The sequence below is a fragment of the Pteronotus mesoamericanus genome, unplaced genomic scaffold (assembly GCF_021234165.1).
Source record: "Pteronotus mesoamericanus isolate MK-2021 breed Mesoamerican mustached bat unplaced genomic scaffold, CSHL_Meso_final scaffold_174, whole genome shotgun sequence".
Taxonomy (NCBI): domain Eukaryota; kingdom Metazoa; phylum Chordata; class Mammalia; order Chiroptera; family Mormoopidae; genus Pteronotus; species Pteronotus mesoamericanus.
In genome coordinates this window covers 45,020,286-45,037,233 of record NW_026555309.1, presented here as the reverse complement: position 1 = coordinate 45,037,233, position 16,948 = coordinate 45,020,286, and the positions used below count along the sequence as shown (strand labels likewise).

The 16,948-nt window shown below is 56.5% G+C and overlaps 1 protein-coding gene across 6 annotated transcripts in view; it reads left to right on the top strand.

Annotated features, from left to right (window-relative positions):
* Window positions 1-3,062: 3,062 nt before the first annotated feature.
* TRAPPC9 (trafficking protein particle complex subunit 9) overlaps window positions 3,063-16,948 on the top strand; it is a 258,056-nt gene continuing 244,170 nt past the window's right edge. For 2 of the 6 annotated variants that reach the window (XM_054590528.1, XM_054590524.1), the window contains exons 1-4: window positions 3,063-3,169; window positions 8,105-8,701; window positions 11,494-11,514; window positions 14,756-14,901. In XM_054590528.1, the coding sequence (XP_054446503.1) occupies window positions 8,118-8,701; window positions 11,494-11,514; window positions 14,756-14,901 (751 nt within the window). In that variant the 5' untranslated portion in view covers window positions 3,063-3,169; window positions 8,105-8,117. Of the gene's footprint in view, window positions 3,170-3,870; window positions 4,042-8,104; window positions 8,702-11,493; window positions 11,515-14,755; window positions 14,902-16,948 lie in introns of those variants that run through there. The other 4 variants (XM_054590529.1, XM_054590527.1, XM_054590526.1 and 1 more) reach the window with 3 other exon arrangements.

The window sequence follows — 16,948 nt, the reverse complement described above, 5'->3', positions numbered from 1 at the left end:
ATTATTTTGACAGAATAGCTGTGAAAGACCTGCTCACACGGCTGGCTCTTAGTGGTGCTAAATAAATGTACTTATTTAAATGAATCTCTTGTTTTGGGAACGAGAAAGTCCAGGTGAGCCGTGGCACTAGGGACAAGTACCAAGTGGGCTGCGTGGCAGGAGAGAGCCAGCTCCGGGACGTGAGAAGGGGCACGGAACTCTTCCCAATGCTGTTGGGGGATCAGAAATCCCGAGAGGTGGTGGGTTTTGCCCAATGTGCGGTGAGTATACAACCCAACCAGACCTCTTTAGGCGGGACAAGAGTCTTACACTGGGATTGCCCCAGGCTAATCAAGAGATGTGGTCACCCTATTCCAAAGCCCACAAGTAGCCTGTTACAGAAACAAGGTGGGACTTAGCTCTGCGTCATTTTGTCTCAAAGGGCTTTCCTATAGTTTGTTTGTATTTAATACCAATAGCAACCTTGTGAAGGGGTTATTCCCATTGTACCGCTGAAGACCAAGGTAGTTCGTGATGGAGTGGGGGCTCCCACCTGCACTTTCGACCCATGTTTCGGTGACAATTGTCAGCTCTACGAAGCTTCCTTGGGCACTGGTCCTCACCTTTGAGACAACGTGATCGGTAGTTTCACGGAGGCAGATTCTGCCTCGTTTTACTGCAGAACTCTCTCACCGGGCTCCACGTCATCAAACTGTTCAGGGCCCTTGCCGAGGGGCTCCTGGGGTGAGCGTGAGGCTGGACCTGATGGCCCAAGAGGCTCCTCCCCGCCTTCGGGCGTCTGCCGGTTCCCTGAGAGCAGGATTGGTATCCTCCTTGAACCCTCAGCTTTCAGAGGGGATACTCAGGACCCGTTAAAGCTGCAATAGGCAACAACGCCAGGAGCAAGGCCGTCCTGGGACGGGTCTGCTCACCCTTGTTTGATGGCTGTGGGGCCGTGGCAAGCCCTTGTGTTTTCTGAGCTTCAGTTTTCTCACTGGTAAAAAATGCAGATTAGTCTCTTCCCTCCCTTCCCCCATAGATTTGCTAAGACAATAAAATAAATTAACATAAGTAAGTACATTGTACACAGAGACACATTGTACAAAAATAGCAATGTCTTCTTTGCCAGCTTTAAACATTTCCAAATTGCTTGTCTTACCCATTTATAGACAAGATAGGAACGAAAAGGACTATGGAAAGAGCACAGGCCATGCAGTCAGACGTTGCAGACCGGAATCCCTAAATAGCAGCCACTTGCGTGATCCCAGCCAAGTGGTGCCCTTCCAGGACCTGGGCGCTAAGAATAGCTGCCTCGCATGGGTCTTGATGAGGACGTGAGCTACAATGGGTGCTCTCTGCTTGGCACACAGGTCTCCATAAAGGCTATCTTCTCCCATGTCTATTCTTTGTGCTCTATAACTGTCAATGTGTACACTTCCCACGGTGAGGAAGCCCCTGAGGGCGGCTTTTCGGAGGCAATTGCTCTCAGCGCTGCTCTTGAAATCCCTTGCTGGCTGGCTGGTTGGCACGCTGGGGAACCGCTCCCCTTGTGTTGCCCTGAAGCTGCGTTCTTTTTATAACTAATTCCCGCTCCTTGGAAAACAATTCAATAAAAACTCAATTGGCTTTCCACTGGCTCTGGGCAGGGAGGAGGAAGAACATATTATTATTTTATAAAAATATGAATAATAAATATAAAACAGCACTGGGCACAGAGCAGAGGGCCAATGAGTGCATGCCGGCTTAAAGCAGAGTGCTGGCGCAGATGGGCTTCTGTGACTGCTGCGTTCGCTGAGACAACCATTGCTGCCCTCCATTACATTTTTTAATTGGAACAGAAATGCATGCAAATGGTAAAAAAAAAAAACACAAAAAACAGAAAACGACACAAGAGAAGGAGACTCCTGGTACTGTCCTCTCAGCCCGCCCTAGAGATGCCACTGTTCACAATTCCTGTGAATATTTCCAAATATGTGATGCACATTCCAACATACGTATGTAACCCCCTTTTAAGTTTTATTTCTTTTTAACATAGAGGGGGGTAAATCCTTAAATGGCTTCTGCCTCTACGTTGCGAGCTGGGCTCCTTGGCCCTGGATCTCCGGTCAGCTGTCCCACGCTCTGAACCCGTGATGTGGATGGACAGCTGAGGCCCCCAAAGTTGGAGCAGTTTTACCCACGAGGGATGGGGACCAGCATTCCGGCCGTCTGCTTCGGGCCAGCCTCTGGGACTGTGCCCTGTGACTTTGCCTCAGTCACCAAAACGGGTCCTCAGACTCCCCTTTGATCGTTGGTGACAACGCCCTTGGGGGTTGGTCCCTGCAGTGACACCAGGCCGGGCTCTGCGCAGTGGTGGCGCGTGTTGATGCTGCAGGGAGTTTGCAGGGGCCTTGGCAGGAAGGTTCCCCAAGGAGGTGAAACGGGAGCTGCGCGCCTTAAGGGACCAGGAGGGGCGGGGACGCCGGGCAGGTCCCTCCGGTTGCCGGCCCCAAGGAGCGAGAGCTGTTCTCTGCTTCTTTGCTCTGCCGCCTAAGGTCTGCGCGGTCCTTACTGGACGTTGGTTTTGATAAATACTGTAAGGTAGCGCAGCATTTTGCAGAGGGGCTTGACCTGAACCATAGTGGGATAAGTTTAGCGAACAGAAAAAAAAATGCAATCAATATGTAATTAACCAAATACGCAGTCAATTGCAAAAACTAAATCGACAATCAATGAACTACATAGTGCAAATAAGCAAAGGTTAAAAAGCTTCCCTACAGACAGGGGACAGGGCTTTGTACAGGATTCCCTGGGCGCCTTTACTGTCACAGGTAAAAATCAAAGTTTTCTCCCAACGAGCCTTGGGTTCCTGCGGCCCGGACAGAGCGAGCCGGGACCCCCGGTGTCCGGTTACAAGCCTCCCTTCTCCCTCCTCGCCTCCTGGTCCCGTCTCCTCCTACCCCGCCTCCTCTCTCCGCCCCGCCCCACCTTCCGTGTCCCTCCTCCTCCCTCCGGCGTCTCCGAAAACCCGGGACGGAGCGCCGGCGCGGTCTGCCCCGCGCATGCGCAGAAGCGGGCCGGCTCGGCCTCCCTCCGCGCCCCCCCACCCGCCACTCGGAAGCTGCAGCTCGGTGCCCGAGCGGCCGCCGAAGCTGCTGGGCCTCGCCGCCCGCCCGCCGGCTCCTGCTCCGGGCCCAGGGCCCCCGGCTGTGTAAGTGTAAGGTGGGGCTCCCGGCAGGGGGCGGCCCGGCCGCCGGAGGGCCGTCCGAGTGTGACGGCGGGCACGGGCGCTAGTCAGCCTGCCCCGCTGAGGGGCTGCCTCCTCCCGCACCTGCCCGGACCACCTGCCCCAGCCGGGCCCCAGTTTGCACCTGTGCCAGGCCCCGGTCACACCTGTCCGGTGCCGTGTCCGCACCTGCCGAGCATCCGGCGCACACCTGCCGCCCCTGGGGCCCCGGCCGCCGCCGCCGCCTTCTCCGTGCGGCGGTCGCCCCTTCCCCTCCGGCGTCCTCTCGGCCGACGCCCCGGGGCCCGGCGGGGCCTGGGGCCCAGGGGGCAGGGTGCAGGGGTCTGGGGACCGCGCGTGAGCCGGGGCCGGGCCGGCCTCCGCGCGGGGTTGCAGCCCCCGCCCGCCGCCGCCTCCCCTGCGCCTGGACTCGGGGCCGCCCCGTCGCGGTTCCTCTTCAGTTGCCTCTGGATGAAAAGTGTTACCAACCGAGCTGGGCGGCGCGGGCGCCGGGTCCCTGCGGGGATCCTCGTGCGGGCCACTCGGTGAAGCGCAGGGACAAGTGTCCACCTTATTCTTGCCCGCGGCGCCTCCCTGTGGGGAAGCTTGCAGCCCGACGCCCCGCGGCCCAGGGGGCACGGAGGAGGGGCGATGGCCGGAAGCTAAGGCTCCGCCGGGGCGGAGGGCGCGGGGCCGCGGCGCCTGAAGCTGCCCTCGAGGGCCAGTGCCGGGCACCCGGAGGCACCGCCGCCCCCGGAGCCCCTGCAGGGTTCGCTCGGGCTGGGTAGCTTTTCTTACGCGGTGGGGCGGACTGCGGTGCGGAGGGGGAGACAGTTTTCCAGGGAGATCGTTTTCAGGTAACGGCTTTGTTGACACGTTGTTCCCACGCCGTAAGCCCACCCATTGCAGGAGAACGGCTTCCAGCTCAGGCACAGCTGGGCAGCCGTTGCGGTCGCAGGGCACAGGCACGCTGGGCGCCTCTGCTCCCCGGGCCCGGGCCGTGGAGTCGCCCTCTGTCTCCGTGGGTTTGCATATTTCGGCCATTTCATAGCAATGGGATCGGAGATCCTGTGGCTGTGGGTGCCTGGCTTCCTTCACGGAATTTTTTAGGTTCATAAAATGGTAACCTTTCCTGTCTGTCGCCGAGTGGGCCCAGGGCTGTCCAGCCTGCGGCCCGTCGTCCGCATGCAGCCCAGGAGGGCTGTGAATGCAGTGGAACACAAAATCATAAATTTACTTAAAACATGATCAGATTTTTTTTTGGGGGGGGGGGATTAGGTGTCACAACGTGTTTAATGTGTGGCCCAAGACAACTTTTCTTCCAGCGTGGCAAAGCGACGCCGAAGGGTTGGATGTCCCTGCTGGTGTGGATGCACCGTTTTTGTTTTTCCATCATCTGGTGGTGGATGCTCCTGAGGTTCCCACTTTTCCCAATTACATAAAATAATACTGCCGGGAACCTTCCTGCACAAGTTTTTGTGTCCACGTAGGTTTTCAAGTCTCTTTGGTGTGTACCTAGGAGTAGAATCACTGTTTATGTGGTAACTACATTTAAGTTTTGGAGGAACTAGTAAGGTGAAGAAACTTTAAAAATTTTTGTTTATTTATTTATTTTTAGAGAGGAGAAGGGAAGGAGAAAGGGAGAGAAACATCGATGTGTGGTCGCCTCTCATGTGCCCTCCCCACTACCCCACTGGAGACCTGGCCTGCAACTCAGGCCTGTGCCCTAACTGGGAATTGAACCAGCAACCTTTGGTTTGCAGGCTGGCACTCAATCTACTGAGCCACACCAGCCAGGGAAAGAAACATCTTTTTGTTGTTTTGATATTTGCATTAGATGAGTCACCGACACCAGAGCTGGCTCAGTGCCTGGTCTAATTTCATCACATTCTCCCTTGAAGAGACCATTTAAATACACAATTCAGTGGCTTTTAGTGTGTTTGCAGAGCAGTACAGCCATCACCACAAGCAGTTTTAGAACATTTATCACCCCAAAAAGAAACCCTGTACCCCATTAGTAGTTATATCTGCTGGGACTAATGCCCCGCCCCCATGGTGGCACTTCCGTCTCTTGGTTATTCTTGATCACAGATTAACTTGTTGCATTCCATGGAAAATCTGGTAGGAATTCCAATCCAAATAGCATTGAATCTGTGTCTCAAATTGGGGAGAATTAACATATTTATGATACTAACTTTCTCTGCCCATGTGTGTATCTGCGACTCTAGCTTTTGATTTTTACAGAGCCCGCTACACAGGATGTGCTCCCTAAACGTCTAGTATGTGAATAAGGAGACTTTGTACATCAGTTGTTTCAATTGCCGCCTTTCACAGAGGAGAACGCTAAACCTCAGTGACCTTGCATGACTCACTTCGAGTCACGAAGAGTGACAGCCAGTGCTAGCTGATTTGATGGACTTGGGGCTTGCCACGCGAGTTCTCTGCCACCCACTGCTCATGAGATGGCAGCATCCTTTTGCCAATAATGCATGCTGGTTGGCCGCTTTAAATATTATTAAGTCAACCTCATCTGTAGGTGTCTTTCCCTGGCGGGTGTCTGGGTGATTGGTGCGCCTGAGAATGAGGGTCTGAGTTTGGGAGAGCTCCATGCCTGGCACAGTGCCCACTGAGCACACGCTTGAATCGGGAAAAACCACAGTAAAGGTTGGAATTCCAGTAGGATTCACAATTCTCAATTTCTATAACCTTTTGCACATTGATAGAGCCCACCTTAATTTTGAATGCAAACATACTGCATAACTTGATGAAACGTCACGGTACAGTATTGCAGAGAGAGGGCCTTGTAGGATTCTTGTCCTTTGTTTTTGTAACCCTCGTCCTCCTGGGCCTCCCAGGTCCTTCGTCCATTCTGTGGTGCCCAGGGCTTGCTCGGTGCTGCCGGAGGCGATACTTGTAAACACGGCCCTTTGCTTGTCCGGCTGCCCTTCCCTCCTCCCGCAGCGAAGGCGTAGACTAGAGACGTGTTTTTCATGCTTCCTTTGAGAAGCATGAAACTCTCAGATCTTCTTCCATCCCCAACCCTTATGATTCTGAGATGTCCCCAACGGGTGGCACACCTCTTTGTTGAGAGGTGATTTGGTTTTGATTCTTTGCAGAAAAGACCCTTCAGAGAATTACTGCCGGGGTGGGGTGGGGGAGGCCGGCGGTGGGGAGCGTGCGAGCGGGGAATGGGGGCCTGGGTTTCGGCGCTGCCCCTGAGCGGGCCTCGCTCTGGTCTTGCCCAGTTTCTTCATCTGTAAAGTTGAGGTGATACTGAAAGGTTTAAATGAAATAATATGCATGTGAACCATTTATGTCCTGGGTAGAAACAAAGTATGTTAGCAGGCCAGGGATCTTTTTTTTTTCTAAACATAAAAATCTTGTTCACAGTCCTCTATCCATGCCTATTTGGAAGTTGGTGGAGGGTAAGGTTGAAATATAAAGTCCATCATGGGATAGGTGGCTCCAAATTACTGCCCCTGACATCCTCTTCCTCTCAGCCCAGGATGAAATTCCTGCTGTTAGAATCGTGAACAGGCCTTGTGGAAATGGCCTTTTGATGTTCTTGTTTCACCTGGCTGTGGCAGGGGGTTTTGGTGACCTGAAGGCTATGCAACGTGAAGTTCCTATTTAAGAAAAAGAAAGCAAAAGTACCCCTACACGTTAGTTACAGGGCCATGGAGGGGGCCCTGGCCAGTGGCGCCCTGAAGCCTAAAGCTCCTGGTGCAGCTGCCTCTGGCCACCGGGGCCATGCCCGTGCTCCGAGGTCGGAGCCTGCTGCCGGGCTCCTTGCGGATGTTTGTAGCGTCTGTGTCTGTCTTATGGGCGGGCGGTTTCCCTATTTGTGTGGTCTCGTTCTTATTCGCTACAGCGATCTTATCTAATCTTAATGCCTGTTTTAAATATTAGACTTTCTGTTTGGAGATATCGGTTTCTACGTGTTTGTAAGAAGTAACACTGAGGGGCCTCGGGGCCCTGCGCCCAGTCCCCCCAGTGGAACCTGCCCGCTGCACTGTGATGCGGCATCGGAACTGGCATCAGAACCGGACGTCGGCTCACGAAGCCTTTGTGTGATTGCCCTCCTTTTCCCTCGTGATTGAACTGCGGCCTAGTGTGGGCACAGGCCTGCCCCCGTCACCCACGTGGTTAGCGCGGGGTCAGGGGCTGCGCATGGTGTCAGATTTTCAGCACCCCTGTTTCCCTTGCGCAGTCTGTGGGGGTGGGTGGCATTCGGTTCATTGGGTCAGTCGCTCGCTCAGCAGACTGTCACGGGGGGCCTCCTGCAGGCCCGCTGCCGCCGTGCAGGCGCCTCATTCACCGCCCACGCCGCGGTCATCAGGCCCTCCTCTCTCCTTCTTCATCCCTCAGCGCTGACGCAGAGAGGTTGCAGGAGCGCTCCCAGGGCACCGCTGTTGTAAAGGAGGAACAGTGACTGTGTGTGGCCCCTCTTTTTATGTTGGGTCGTATGCCGGGCACTTCTCATTCGCAACCTTCTGTAATCCAGATGGGCTGTTGTTACAAGGCAACTTTTCTTGCCTCCATTATTTTGCAGGTTAGGAGCTTAGGCAGACTGGAGTTCACGTCCAGATCTTCCGATTCCATGGAGGGGGTGGGGCGGTAGTTTATTCATTTGCCCCTTCGTTCATTCGACACATATTCCTGAGCGCTGACTCCGTGCCAGTGCCTGGCTGGGTGCTGGGAGCAGAAAGTGAGGGCCAGGCCCCTTGGCGCAGGAGCGCAGAGCGCGGGCCTGGGGTGGCGGCGCTGTGGTAAGAGCCTGCAGAGCTCTGGGGGCGGACTGTGTCCCACGCCTTGCGTGGGGGCTTACTCTGCCTCCCAGGCAGTCAGCCTCAGGGTCCCCCATCCTGGAGCGGCCTTCACGGCCGCATGCGCCTCAACGTCTTCTTTTGTCTCTCCCAGTAGGGACTTCGCCATGAGTGTCCCCGATTACATGCAGTGTGCTGAGGACCACCAGACACTCCTCGTGGTGGTCCAGCCCGTGGGGATCGTCTCGGAAGAGAACTTCTTCCGGATCTACAAGAGGATTTGTTCCGTGAGCCAGATCAGCGTGCGAGACTCCCAGCGAGTGCTGTACATCCGCTACCGGCACCACTACCCACCCGAGAACAACGAGTGGGGTGACTTCCAGACCCACCGCAAGGTCGTGGGCCTCGTCACCATCACGGACTGCTTCTCGGCCAAGGACTGGCCGCAGACCTTCGAGAAGTTCCACATGCAGAAGGAGATCTATGGCGCCACACTTTACGACTCCAGGCTCTTCGTCTTTGGGCTGCAGGGGGAGGTGGCCGAGCAGCCGCGCACTGACGTGGCCTTCTACCCCAGCTACGAGGACTGCCAGACCGTGGAGAGGAGGGTCGAGGACTTCATCGAGTCGCTCTTCATCGTGCTCGAGTCCAAGCGCCTGGACAGGGCCACAGACAAGTCCGGGGACAAGGTCCCTCTGCTCTGTGTCCCGTTTGAGAAAAAGGACTTCGTGGGCCTGGACACAGACAGTAGGTAAGTTTACCCAGAGGCCCAGGATCCTTGCTTCGTCCTTGGGCTGCCTCCGGACGTCAGGAAGGGATAAGGTGGAACTTTATCGCAGCAACGGACAGCAGGGTGCAGTCCACTCCCGTTCAGACTAAAAAACTGCTCCCAGCCGAGTAGCTCAGTCGGTTAGAGTGTCGTCCTGATACTCCAAGGCCGTGGGGTCGAGCCCCGGTCAGGGCACTTAGGAGAGTCAACCAATGAGTGCACACGTAAGTGGAACAGGAAAAAAAAAGTCAATGTTTATCTCTCTTTCTCTCTCTCTCTAAAAAAAAAGAACAAATTAAAAAAATTAAAAACAGGACTGCCTTTGCTTAAGGGGAGTCCTTTCAGGATCACTGCATTCACTTATTCCCCCTTTTCAGCCAAGGCCCCTGGTGGGACCCCCAGAGCTGCTGTCCGGTTTGGCGGCCGCGGCCCCTACGGCCCTTGAGCTCCAGAGACGGGGCTGGTTTGAGCTGAGATGCGCTGTAAATAAAGTGCACGGCAGATTTGGAGCTTTAGAGCAGAAAAAATAATGTAAGATACCTCATTAATATTTTTCTGTTGATCACATGTCAAATGATAATAGTATACATAGATTAGGTTAGACAAAATAATTAAAATTAGTTTTGAGTATTTATTTTTTACCATTTTATTTTATTTATTTATTTTTTAGAGAGGGGAAAGGAGGGAGAAAGAGAAACACTGATGTGAGAGAGAAACGTCAATCTGTTGCCTCTCGCATGTGCCCCCGACTGGGGATCGAACCCACAACCCAGGCGTGTGCCCTGCCCAGGAATGGAACCGGTGACCTTTTGCTTTGCAGAACAACACCCAACCAACTGAACCACACCAGTTAGGACCTATTTTTTATTTTTTAAAATGTGGCAACTAGAAAACTTAAATTTACTGATGCGGCTCCCAGTTTGTTGCAGTTGGACAGTGCTGCCCCAGAGCACAGTTTGGAGCTCATCCAGTGTCATCCCTTGGATTTACAGATGAGAGGCTGCATTTGGAGAGGCAACAGAACTGGGTGCAGCTCAGCCAGAAGGGGGCCCGTGGCCCCTGCCTCCCCAGCTGGGCGCTGCGCATGGGCGAGGGCCCGTTGTCCCACCCGGTGGCCGCAGAGACAGAGTCAGAGTCAGGCTATCGGGAACAGCGTGGGTAGGGGGCGCCCTAGAGAGCTCCTCTCCCTGCAGGAAGGGTGTGCTGGGCAAGGCGGGGCTCCGGGCCCGTCCCCTGCAGCCAGGCTGACAGCCTCCGCTCTGCCCTCCCTGTTGCCGCTCCGGCACCGTGTGCAGCAGAGGACCAGACAGGGGCAAGCCCAGGATGCAGCTGTTGGCCGAGAGGGCGTCCCCTTGCTAGGGACGGTGCCGGGGAGCCCTGTCACTTCGGCCTCGTGCCTCGGGCCCTCTGTGTGTCGCCGTCCTCCTCTGTGGGCTGCAGGCGGCGGTCTCACAGGTGAGGAGTAAGTGACACGTGTGCGTGCTGGGCGGCTGAGGCCTGCTGCGCGTCGGAGCTCAGTGTGTTTCTTGAATTGGCCAACGGTCAAACACTACCTTTCTGGTTGTTGGTAACTTGGTGGAGAAAATGTCTCAGAATTAAGAAAAAATTGGCCCAGTCCAGCCCTGTAAGTGACAAGCACAGAGTAGCCCAAGTGAAACCTGAGTGCAGGGCCTTGCAGGGTCTGGAGCAGTTTTCATTTCTTCCCTGACACGTTTATGTGGCCTGAGGGAAGGACACGGTGGGGTGCTTGATTAGTGCAGTGGCCCTGTGGTCACACGCCAGCGCCCCGTCCCGGTCCTTGGAGCAGAGGCGGTGGCGAGGTGTAGGGACCCGGGAGCTGCCGAGGGCAGAGCTGCCACGCCCCCTGGGCTGCCAGGCCGGTCGTCCCTCACGAGAGGGGCTGCTGAGGGGCTGCACCGCACACACGCCCCGCATTCCCCTGTCGCCATGGCCTGTGGGCGGGCAGGACAGCGCGTCCCACCTGTGCAGACCGCTGAGCCTCCAGGCAGCCTGGGCGGGGCCCCGCCCTGACCTGACCCTCTTGGCTTTGTGGCTGCAGACCCACCAGAGAAAGCCAGCTTGACTGCTTTTGAAATCGAGGCTCACAGCTCGATGGGGGGCGTGAGACTTGCGGGACGTGTGCCGTGTGCCTGGTGTGGAGCGGCTGGTACCGCGAACGCAGGTTCAAGGAGCGCCTCCGTGGGCCAGGCCTGGCCCCAGGCGCCGGAGCGCAGCAGCTCACCGAGCCCTTCCCCACGGCCCATTCTGTTCCGGCTGTACCCCAGCCCCCAGCCTTCACGTGAGCGTCAGTGGGGTACCAGCGACCCCGATCAGACCCCGTCTCCTCTAGTCACTGCCGACCCCCTGTGGCCTTCACGGCTCTGTAGATTCTCTCACTTTTACCGCCACGATTTGGGGCAGGGACAGAGCCCTGTCCCACCTGCAGCTCTCGGTAGGAGTGTCCGATGGGGAGTGAGGCTGGGGTTCGCAGCTCAGAGGGACGTGCCTAGAAGTAGGTCCCGTTTCGCTTTGGCGCACTGGCCCCTCGTGGGCTCCCTGGCGGAAACCGCTCACTTCAGGCCCCGCTTCCCAGGAGCACTTGGGGCGGGTGGGTCTTTCCTATGTGTCCCCACCCCGTCAGGGCCTGTGGTAAATTCTCTTACATGGAGTGTTGTAGCTGTCAGTTATTTTTGTTCTTGTGTGTTTCTAATTTTGCTTGTTCCTCTTTCTTTTCTTTTCTTTTCTTTTCCTTTTCTCTCATACTGCCCCGTGAGTATGTTGTTGGGTCTGAAAAGGTAGGCTGTGAACACGTTGCACTGAAAATAGCCAGATTCCTTCTCTGCTGCCTTCTCATTGCCGCCATTGCTTTAAAAACAGACTTGCCGCTGCCTTGTCCCATGCATTAGCCCTGTCTTCCTTTTATTTTCTGATTTTTTTGAATTTTAGCTTCTTTAGTACGTAACCCACTGGTGTTTGAGCTCTGTGGAAGCACTCGCCTGGGGGACTCGGTTTGGTTTTACGTAGTGTCTGTGACCAGTGAGCCCTTCCTAATTTTTTCACTTGTTTGGGGAAGCGAGACGCTCGCTGATCGGGCGGCCGCAGGGGCCAGCTCACGGGCTGCTCTAGCCTGGATGGCCGAGGACTGCAGCGCCTTGCTCGAGGCCGGCTTTTAACTTCGCGCATTAGGCACGTGGTTCTTGGCTGCTGCTGGGTGAGGTGCATGGCGGTGCTTCCCGGCCGTGGTCAACTGCAAAGGGACGCTGCTGGAGGCGGCAGCCTCGGAAGTCGCTCTTGCTTTCGCCTGCCATGCCGTGGACTTCACCTTAGCGGCTTCCCTTCCTGAAGGGGCGGACACTTCTCCAAAGCTGACATTGGTCACGTGCCCCCTTGGCGAGGGTGGCTTTTCGAGATACCAGGGACGTAGGATCTGGGATCTTGAGGGCATGAGGCCTCTCTAACGGACTGTGGCATCCTTTCTCCTTAGCCACTAAGCACGCAGAGCCAGGCGCACGATCACCCTCAGCAGCTGTGCAGGCCCTGTTTGTGCCGGCCTTATCTTGGAGCCTGTGCGCTGGCAGAAACAGCCGGTTTCTGTGTTGGTTGAGGCAGGGCCTTTCCTGTCACTTTCCAGATCCCTGGGGGTCGGTGTGACGACCGCCCTGCCGGGGGCCTCCCCGCTGCTGGCTCCCTCTGGCAGGCATGACCGTTAGCCGAGGTTTCTCCCAGACCTCAGGCCCTTCCGAGTCCAGACCACAGGAGGACCATGAGTCCCTTTCGCTGGCCATCCTCTGGCCTCGTGTGCGAGGCTCGTGTGCCTCCGCTAATTGATGGGTGCAGGGGAGACCCCCCCCCCCCCGGAGAGGGCTGTGGCGCAGCGCCCCGGAGTGCGCTGCGCCCATGCTGGGCCCGCGGAGCAAAGCCGAGGTGTGCTGCGAGGCAGAAGTGGCGGGACGTGCCAGCGACTGCAGAGCGGGGCGAGGGCGGCGGGGCACCCAGGTGTGACTCGCAGGTTTTGACTTGAACGAGGACATGTGGCAGCTCCTTACTGAAGTGGGGAGGCTGGTGGGTTCTTTCCGGGGCCGCCTTCCAGAGTACATGTTGGGCGTGTTTTTAGATGCCTATTTGACATTCAAGGGACGATTTCAAAGAGGCAGTTGGAGCGTGAGCCGGGGGCTCGCTCAGGTGCAGGAGCCGGGCTGGAGGCGCTGGCCGGGAGCTGTCTGCGCTCGGCTCGCGGTCAAACCCCGGACGTGGACGAGCTCACCTGTGGCGGGCGGGGGGGGGGCGGGGGGGAGTGGGAGGGAGGGCCGTGGAGGGTTTGGGCGTTGTTCAGGGTGGCTGGGATGTGAGAAGCGGTGCTGTGCCCCCGAGGGTGCGGGGGGCGGGCAGGGCAACAGAAACTGGCAGGCACTGGCGTGGCCAGGTCGGCTTGGAGGCGCTTGTTTTCATTAAAACTCCCCACAGAGGGCAGGGGGCTGTGAAGGCTGCCGGCTGCCCGGCCTCTGGGAGAGGCGCTGCGGCGCTGGGCGCTGGGAGGCGGGAGCGGCTCTGAGCACCTCTGCGACCCGTCCGTTTGTTGGATTTGCAGAGTCCAGGGCAGGGGTGGGTACCTAGTACCAAGCAAAACATACGTACCGTTTTGGAGCCCACGAATGTCAGCAGTTGGTTCAGCTGCTGACAGAAGGTTCTAGGAACCTTCAGCAAAGAAGGTTCTAGGAACACCGCAGGGACCCCAACCCGCAGCGCAGGGGTTGGAGGCAGGGAAGGCCCAGAAGCTGACAGTTCACGTGAGCTCTAAGGGGAGCGGGAGGCAGCGGGGTGAGGGGCGGGCGGAGCCCGAGGCGCCGGGAGCTGGTGCTGCTGCCGGCTGGGGCTTGGGTGCGGGCGGCTGTGCGGGGGGGCTGGGTCGCAGACCCCTGAAGTGCCGTGGGAAGGCTGTGCTGGCGGTGTGTGTGCGTGGGCAGGGACCAAGGACAGGGTGTTAGAAGGTCACAGAGGGCTGTCGAGGTGACCAGTGGGGGAGACATGAGTGTGTCCAGCTGGAGATGGCAGAGGTGGTGCTTTCTGGGGGGGCGTTTGTTAGCGGGGCTCTTGTAGGACTGCCTGTGGCTGGGCAACACGAATGGAGCCTGGCCTGTCCTCGTCACCCCCTCTCTGCCTTCGGTCACAATCTTAGCTCAGCCACTGTTTGGAGCAGAGAGGCTAAACTCCAGGGTCGCCAAAGAGTGTGCTGAGCCCAGTAGAGTGAGATCCTATAGGATCTAACTTTGTATTGGGATCTGCCTCAGTAACGTCCATTTAGCGAGAAACCTTACGGACTAGGCTTTCACGGTCAGAGGAAATCTAATACAGCTGTGATTTTCCTTGAAAAAAAAATCATGTCTTCTAAGAAACTTAATAATGAAAAGAATAGGAATATTTAAAAATAGTAACGGGAGATTTTGGTTTAGTGTCTTTGGTTTCTGAGTCGCCAGCGGGTTAGAAGCCTTCGCATCATTCAGCAGCGCGTCCTTGCCCGCCCCAAAAGAGCCGCGCACGCCGGGCTGCCCCTCCGAGGGCATTGTCAGTGCTTGCTCTGCAGCATCAAAGATAAAGCTCTTGTTTGCAAAAGCCAAAGGCTTGGCTTGCCCCATGCTGCATAACTCGCTTCATAAAATAATAATAGGTTTGGAGTTAAGAATGTGGAAGATAATTGAGTTTTTAAAAAGCTGAGCAAACTTTCTTGTGCTAGTGTTGCAATTGGAACGTTGGGAAAGGAAAACCCTGGTCTAATATTGCCTGTGTGAAACACGCGGCAGAAGTCGTGGCTGCCTTTTGCACTGAAAAAACTGCTTGGTGGCCGCTGTGTGAGGGCAGGGCCACTGCAGCTCACGCCTGGCAGTGCTGGGTGCTGGCTTTCTATGCTAGAGCCTCCGGTTGCCTTTGTAGCATTTAAAAATCTTTCTGTAGCGAGAGGGTTGCACGCGTAGCCAGGGTGCCGCCGGGGCAGAAGTCGGGCATCCGCAGTGACCCGTCTCCACGCACTTTATTTCCCAGGCATTACAAGAAGCGGTGCCAGGGGCGCATGCGGAAGCACGTGGGGGACCTGTGTCTGCAGGCGGGCATGCTGCAGGACTCCCTGGTGCACTACCACCTGTCCGTGGAGCTCCTCCGCTCCGTGAATGACTTCCTGTGGCTCGGAGGTAAGGTGGCCTGACGGCGAGGGCCGGGCGTGTGCTCCCAGCGACTCCTGCTGGAATGGAAGGGGAGCGAGCGGGAAGTGGCTCTGAGAGGCCGGGACAGGGAGCACACGCTGTGGCCCGCTGGGTGCTGTGGGCGGTCGCCGGGCCCCCGCCGCGCCTCCTGCACCCCAGGTCTGCTGGGGCGCGCACGCACTTCCCTGTGCAGCGTACTGGCTCCTTGGTCCTCTGTTTTTTTATTTTACCGCATCCTGCCCGCTCTTCAAGGCCTTGCCCACATGTCACTGAGGGGTGGGTAAGTAGGTGGGACTTATCCAGGAGTGGGACAGGCATAAAAACGAGTGAGGCACCGGCACCTCCACAGTGTGGACGGGCCTTGGTAACGTCACGTTAAGTCAGAGGAGCCAGACACAAAGGGCCGCAGGTTGTATGAGTCCAGTGACCGGAAATGTCTGGAACGGGCGGACCCGGAGAGGCAGAGGCAGGCGGCAGGCTGCCAGGAGCTGGGCGGAGGGGCAGGGGGAGGGGGCTGACTGCTCGGGGGGACGGGTTTTCTTCTGGGGTGATGGAAATGCTCGGAGGTTAGTGGTGATGGTTGCACACCCGTGAATGTTCTAAAATCCACTGAGTCAGACGCGTTTAAGTGGATGAGTTTCATGGTCTGTGAGTCACATCTCCCTTAAAAAACTAAGCCAAAGGAAAGGAAAGAAGCCGCCCTCCAAGGGCAGCCTTTTCTGAGCCCGCCAGATGGGGGGCGCCCGCAGCGCCTCGTGCCGGGCCCTGCCCGTGCGCCCTGCGAATGGTCACTAACAGACGTGCGAGTGAGCGCTGAGGCAGGGCTCTGTGCTGGGGGACGGCGACAGTTTAGTCGGGGGCGTGTCTGCCAGCCGTTTGCGGTGGGTGGAAGTCAGAACGAGGGAGGGGAAGGGCTGCAACACAAGTTCAACAGGGTGCTGGGGACACATCGAATGTCGAAAGTACTTAGAGTGGCATTGAATGTCATGACCTGGCTTAGGACAACCGGGGACATAAAAGCAGGAAAGAAAAGGAGTGAGAGCTAGAAATAGATGGGAAAGAAAAGAGGGGCAGGTAAAGGGCTCAGCAGGGCGAGAGAGAGTGCGAGCTCTCCCTCTGGAAGGAGAGGTCCCTGCGCAGCTGCCGCGTGGCGGAGCGGGTGTGGCCGCAGCGGCCCCCAGGGCCTCTGCGTCAGGCGCCCTGCGGGCCTGGCATCTCAGGCCCACAGAAAGGCGCAGCGCGTGTCGCGCAGGCTGGGGCCGCTGGCCACCGAGCAGACCGCAGAAGCAGGTGTGAGAACCCAGCTCGCCCGTGAGCAGCCAGGTATCAAGGACACTTGTAAAGGGGTGAACAGGGCCACTCGCCCAGCATGTTACTTTTGTTTTGGAAAGTAGTTATTTTTCCAAAAATTTAATGTGTCATGGGCTTCTTATTTTTTAAACGGAATTAACACATAAACACTTAATCCTTTTATAGTTTTATTTCTGAATATGGTAAACATCTCTAGCTGTATCCCACGCATGCGCACACGCAAGAAGCTCTTTATGATCCTTAGTATTTTTCCAGAGTGTCAGAGTTTTAAGACCAGAAAAGTTTGAGAACTAATGGATGAAGAGGAACTCTGCTGTGCAACTCACGAGGCACGTGGCCTCCTTTGAGAGTCTTAGGCTATAACCACCATTGATAGAAGAACAAAATGTACTCCAAGTAAACGTGGCTGCTGTGAGAAGGAGACAAGCCCACAGGTGCTTGCTCTCGATGGAACAGATGCATTTAGGGTGTCCGATGTGGAAAGGTGTTCTGGTCCTGCTTCGGTGCTATTGCTTTTAAATATTTTCAATCCAGGGCACTTTGCATGTTGTAGAGCCAGAATCTGGCACAGAACCCGCCACACAGGGAGCACTAAACTGTCGGTTCAACGGCCGGCCAGCCGGCCGAGGGGGCTGGTCCATTCGACATGACGTGGACGCAGTCCCTCCGTGGAGCCTTGAGCTTCATGAGAGCTTCCTGTGGTGCCAGCCTCGACACCGGCGCG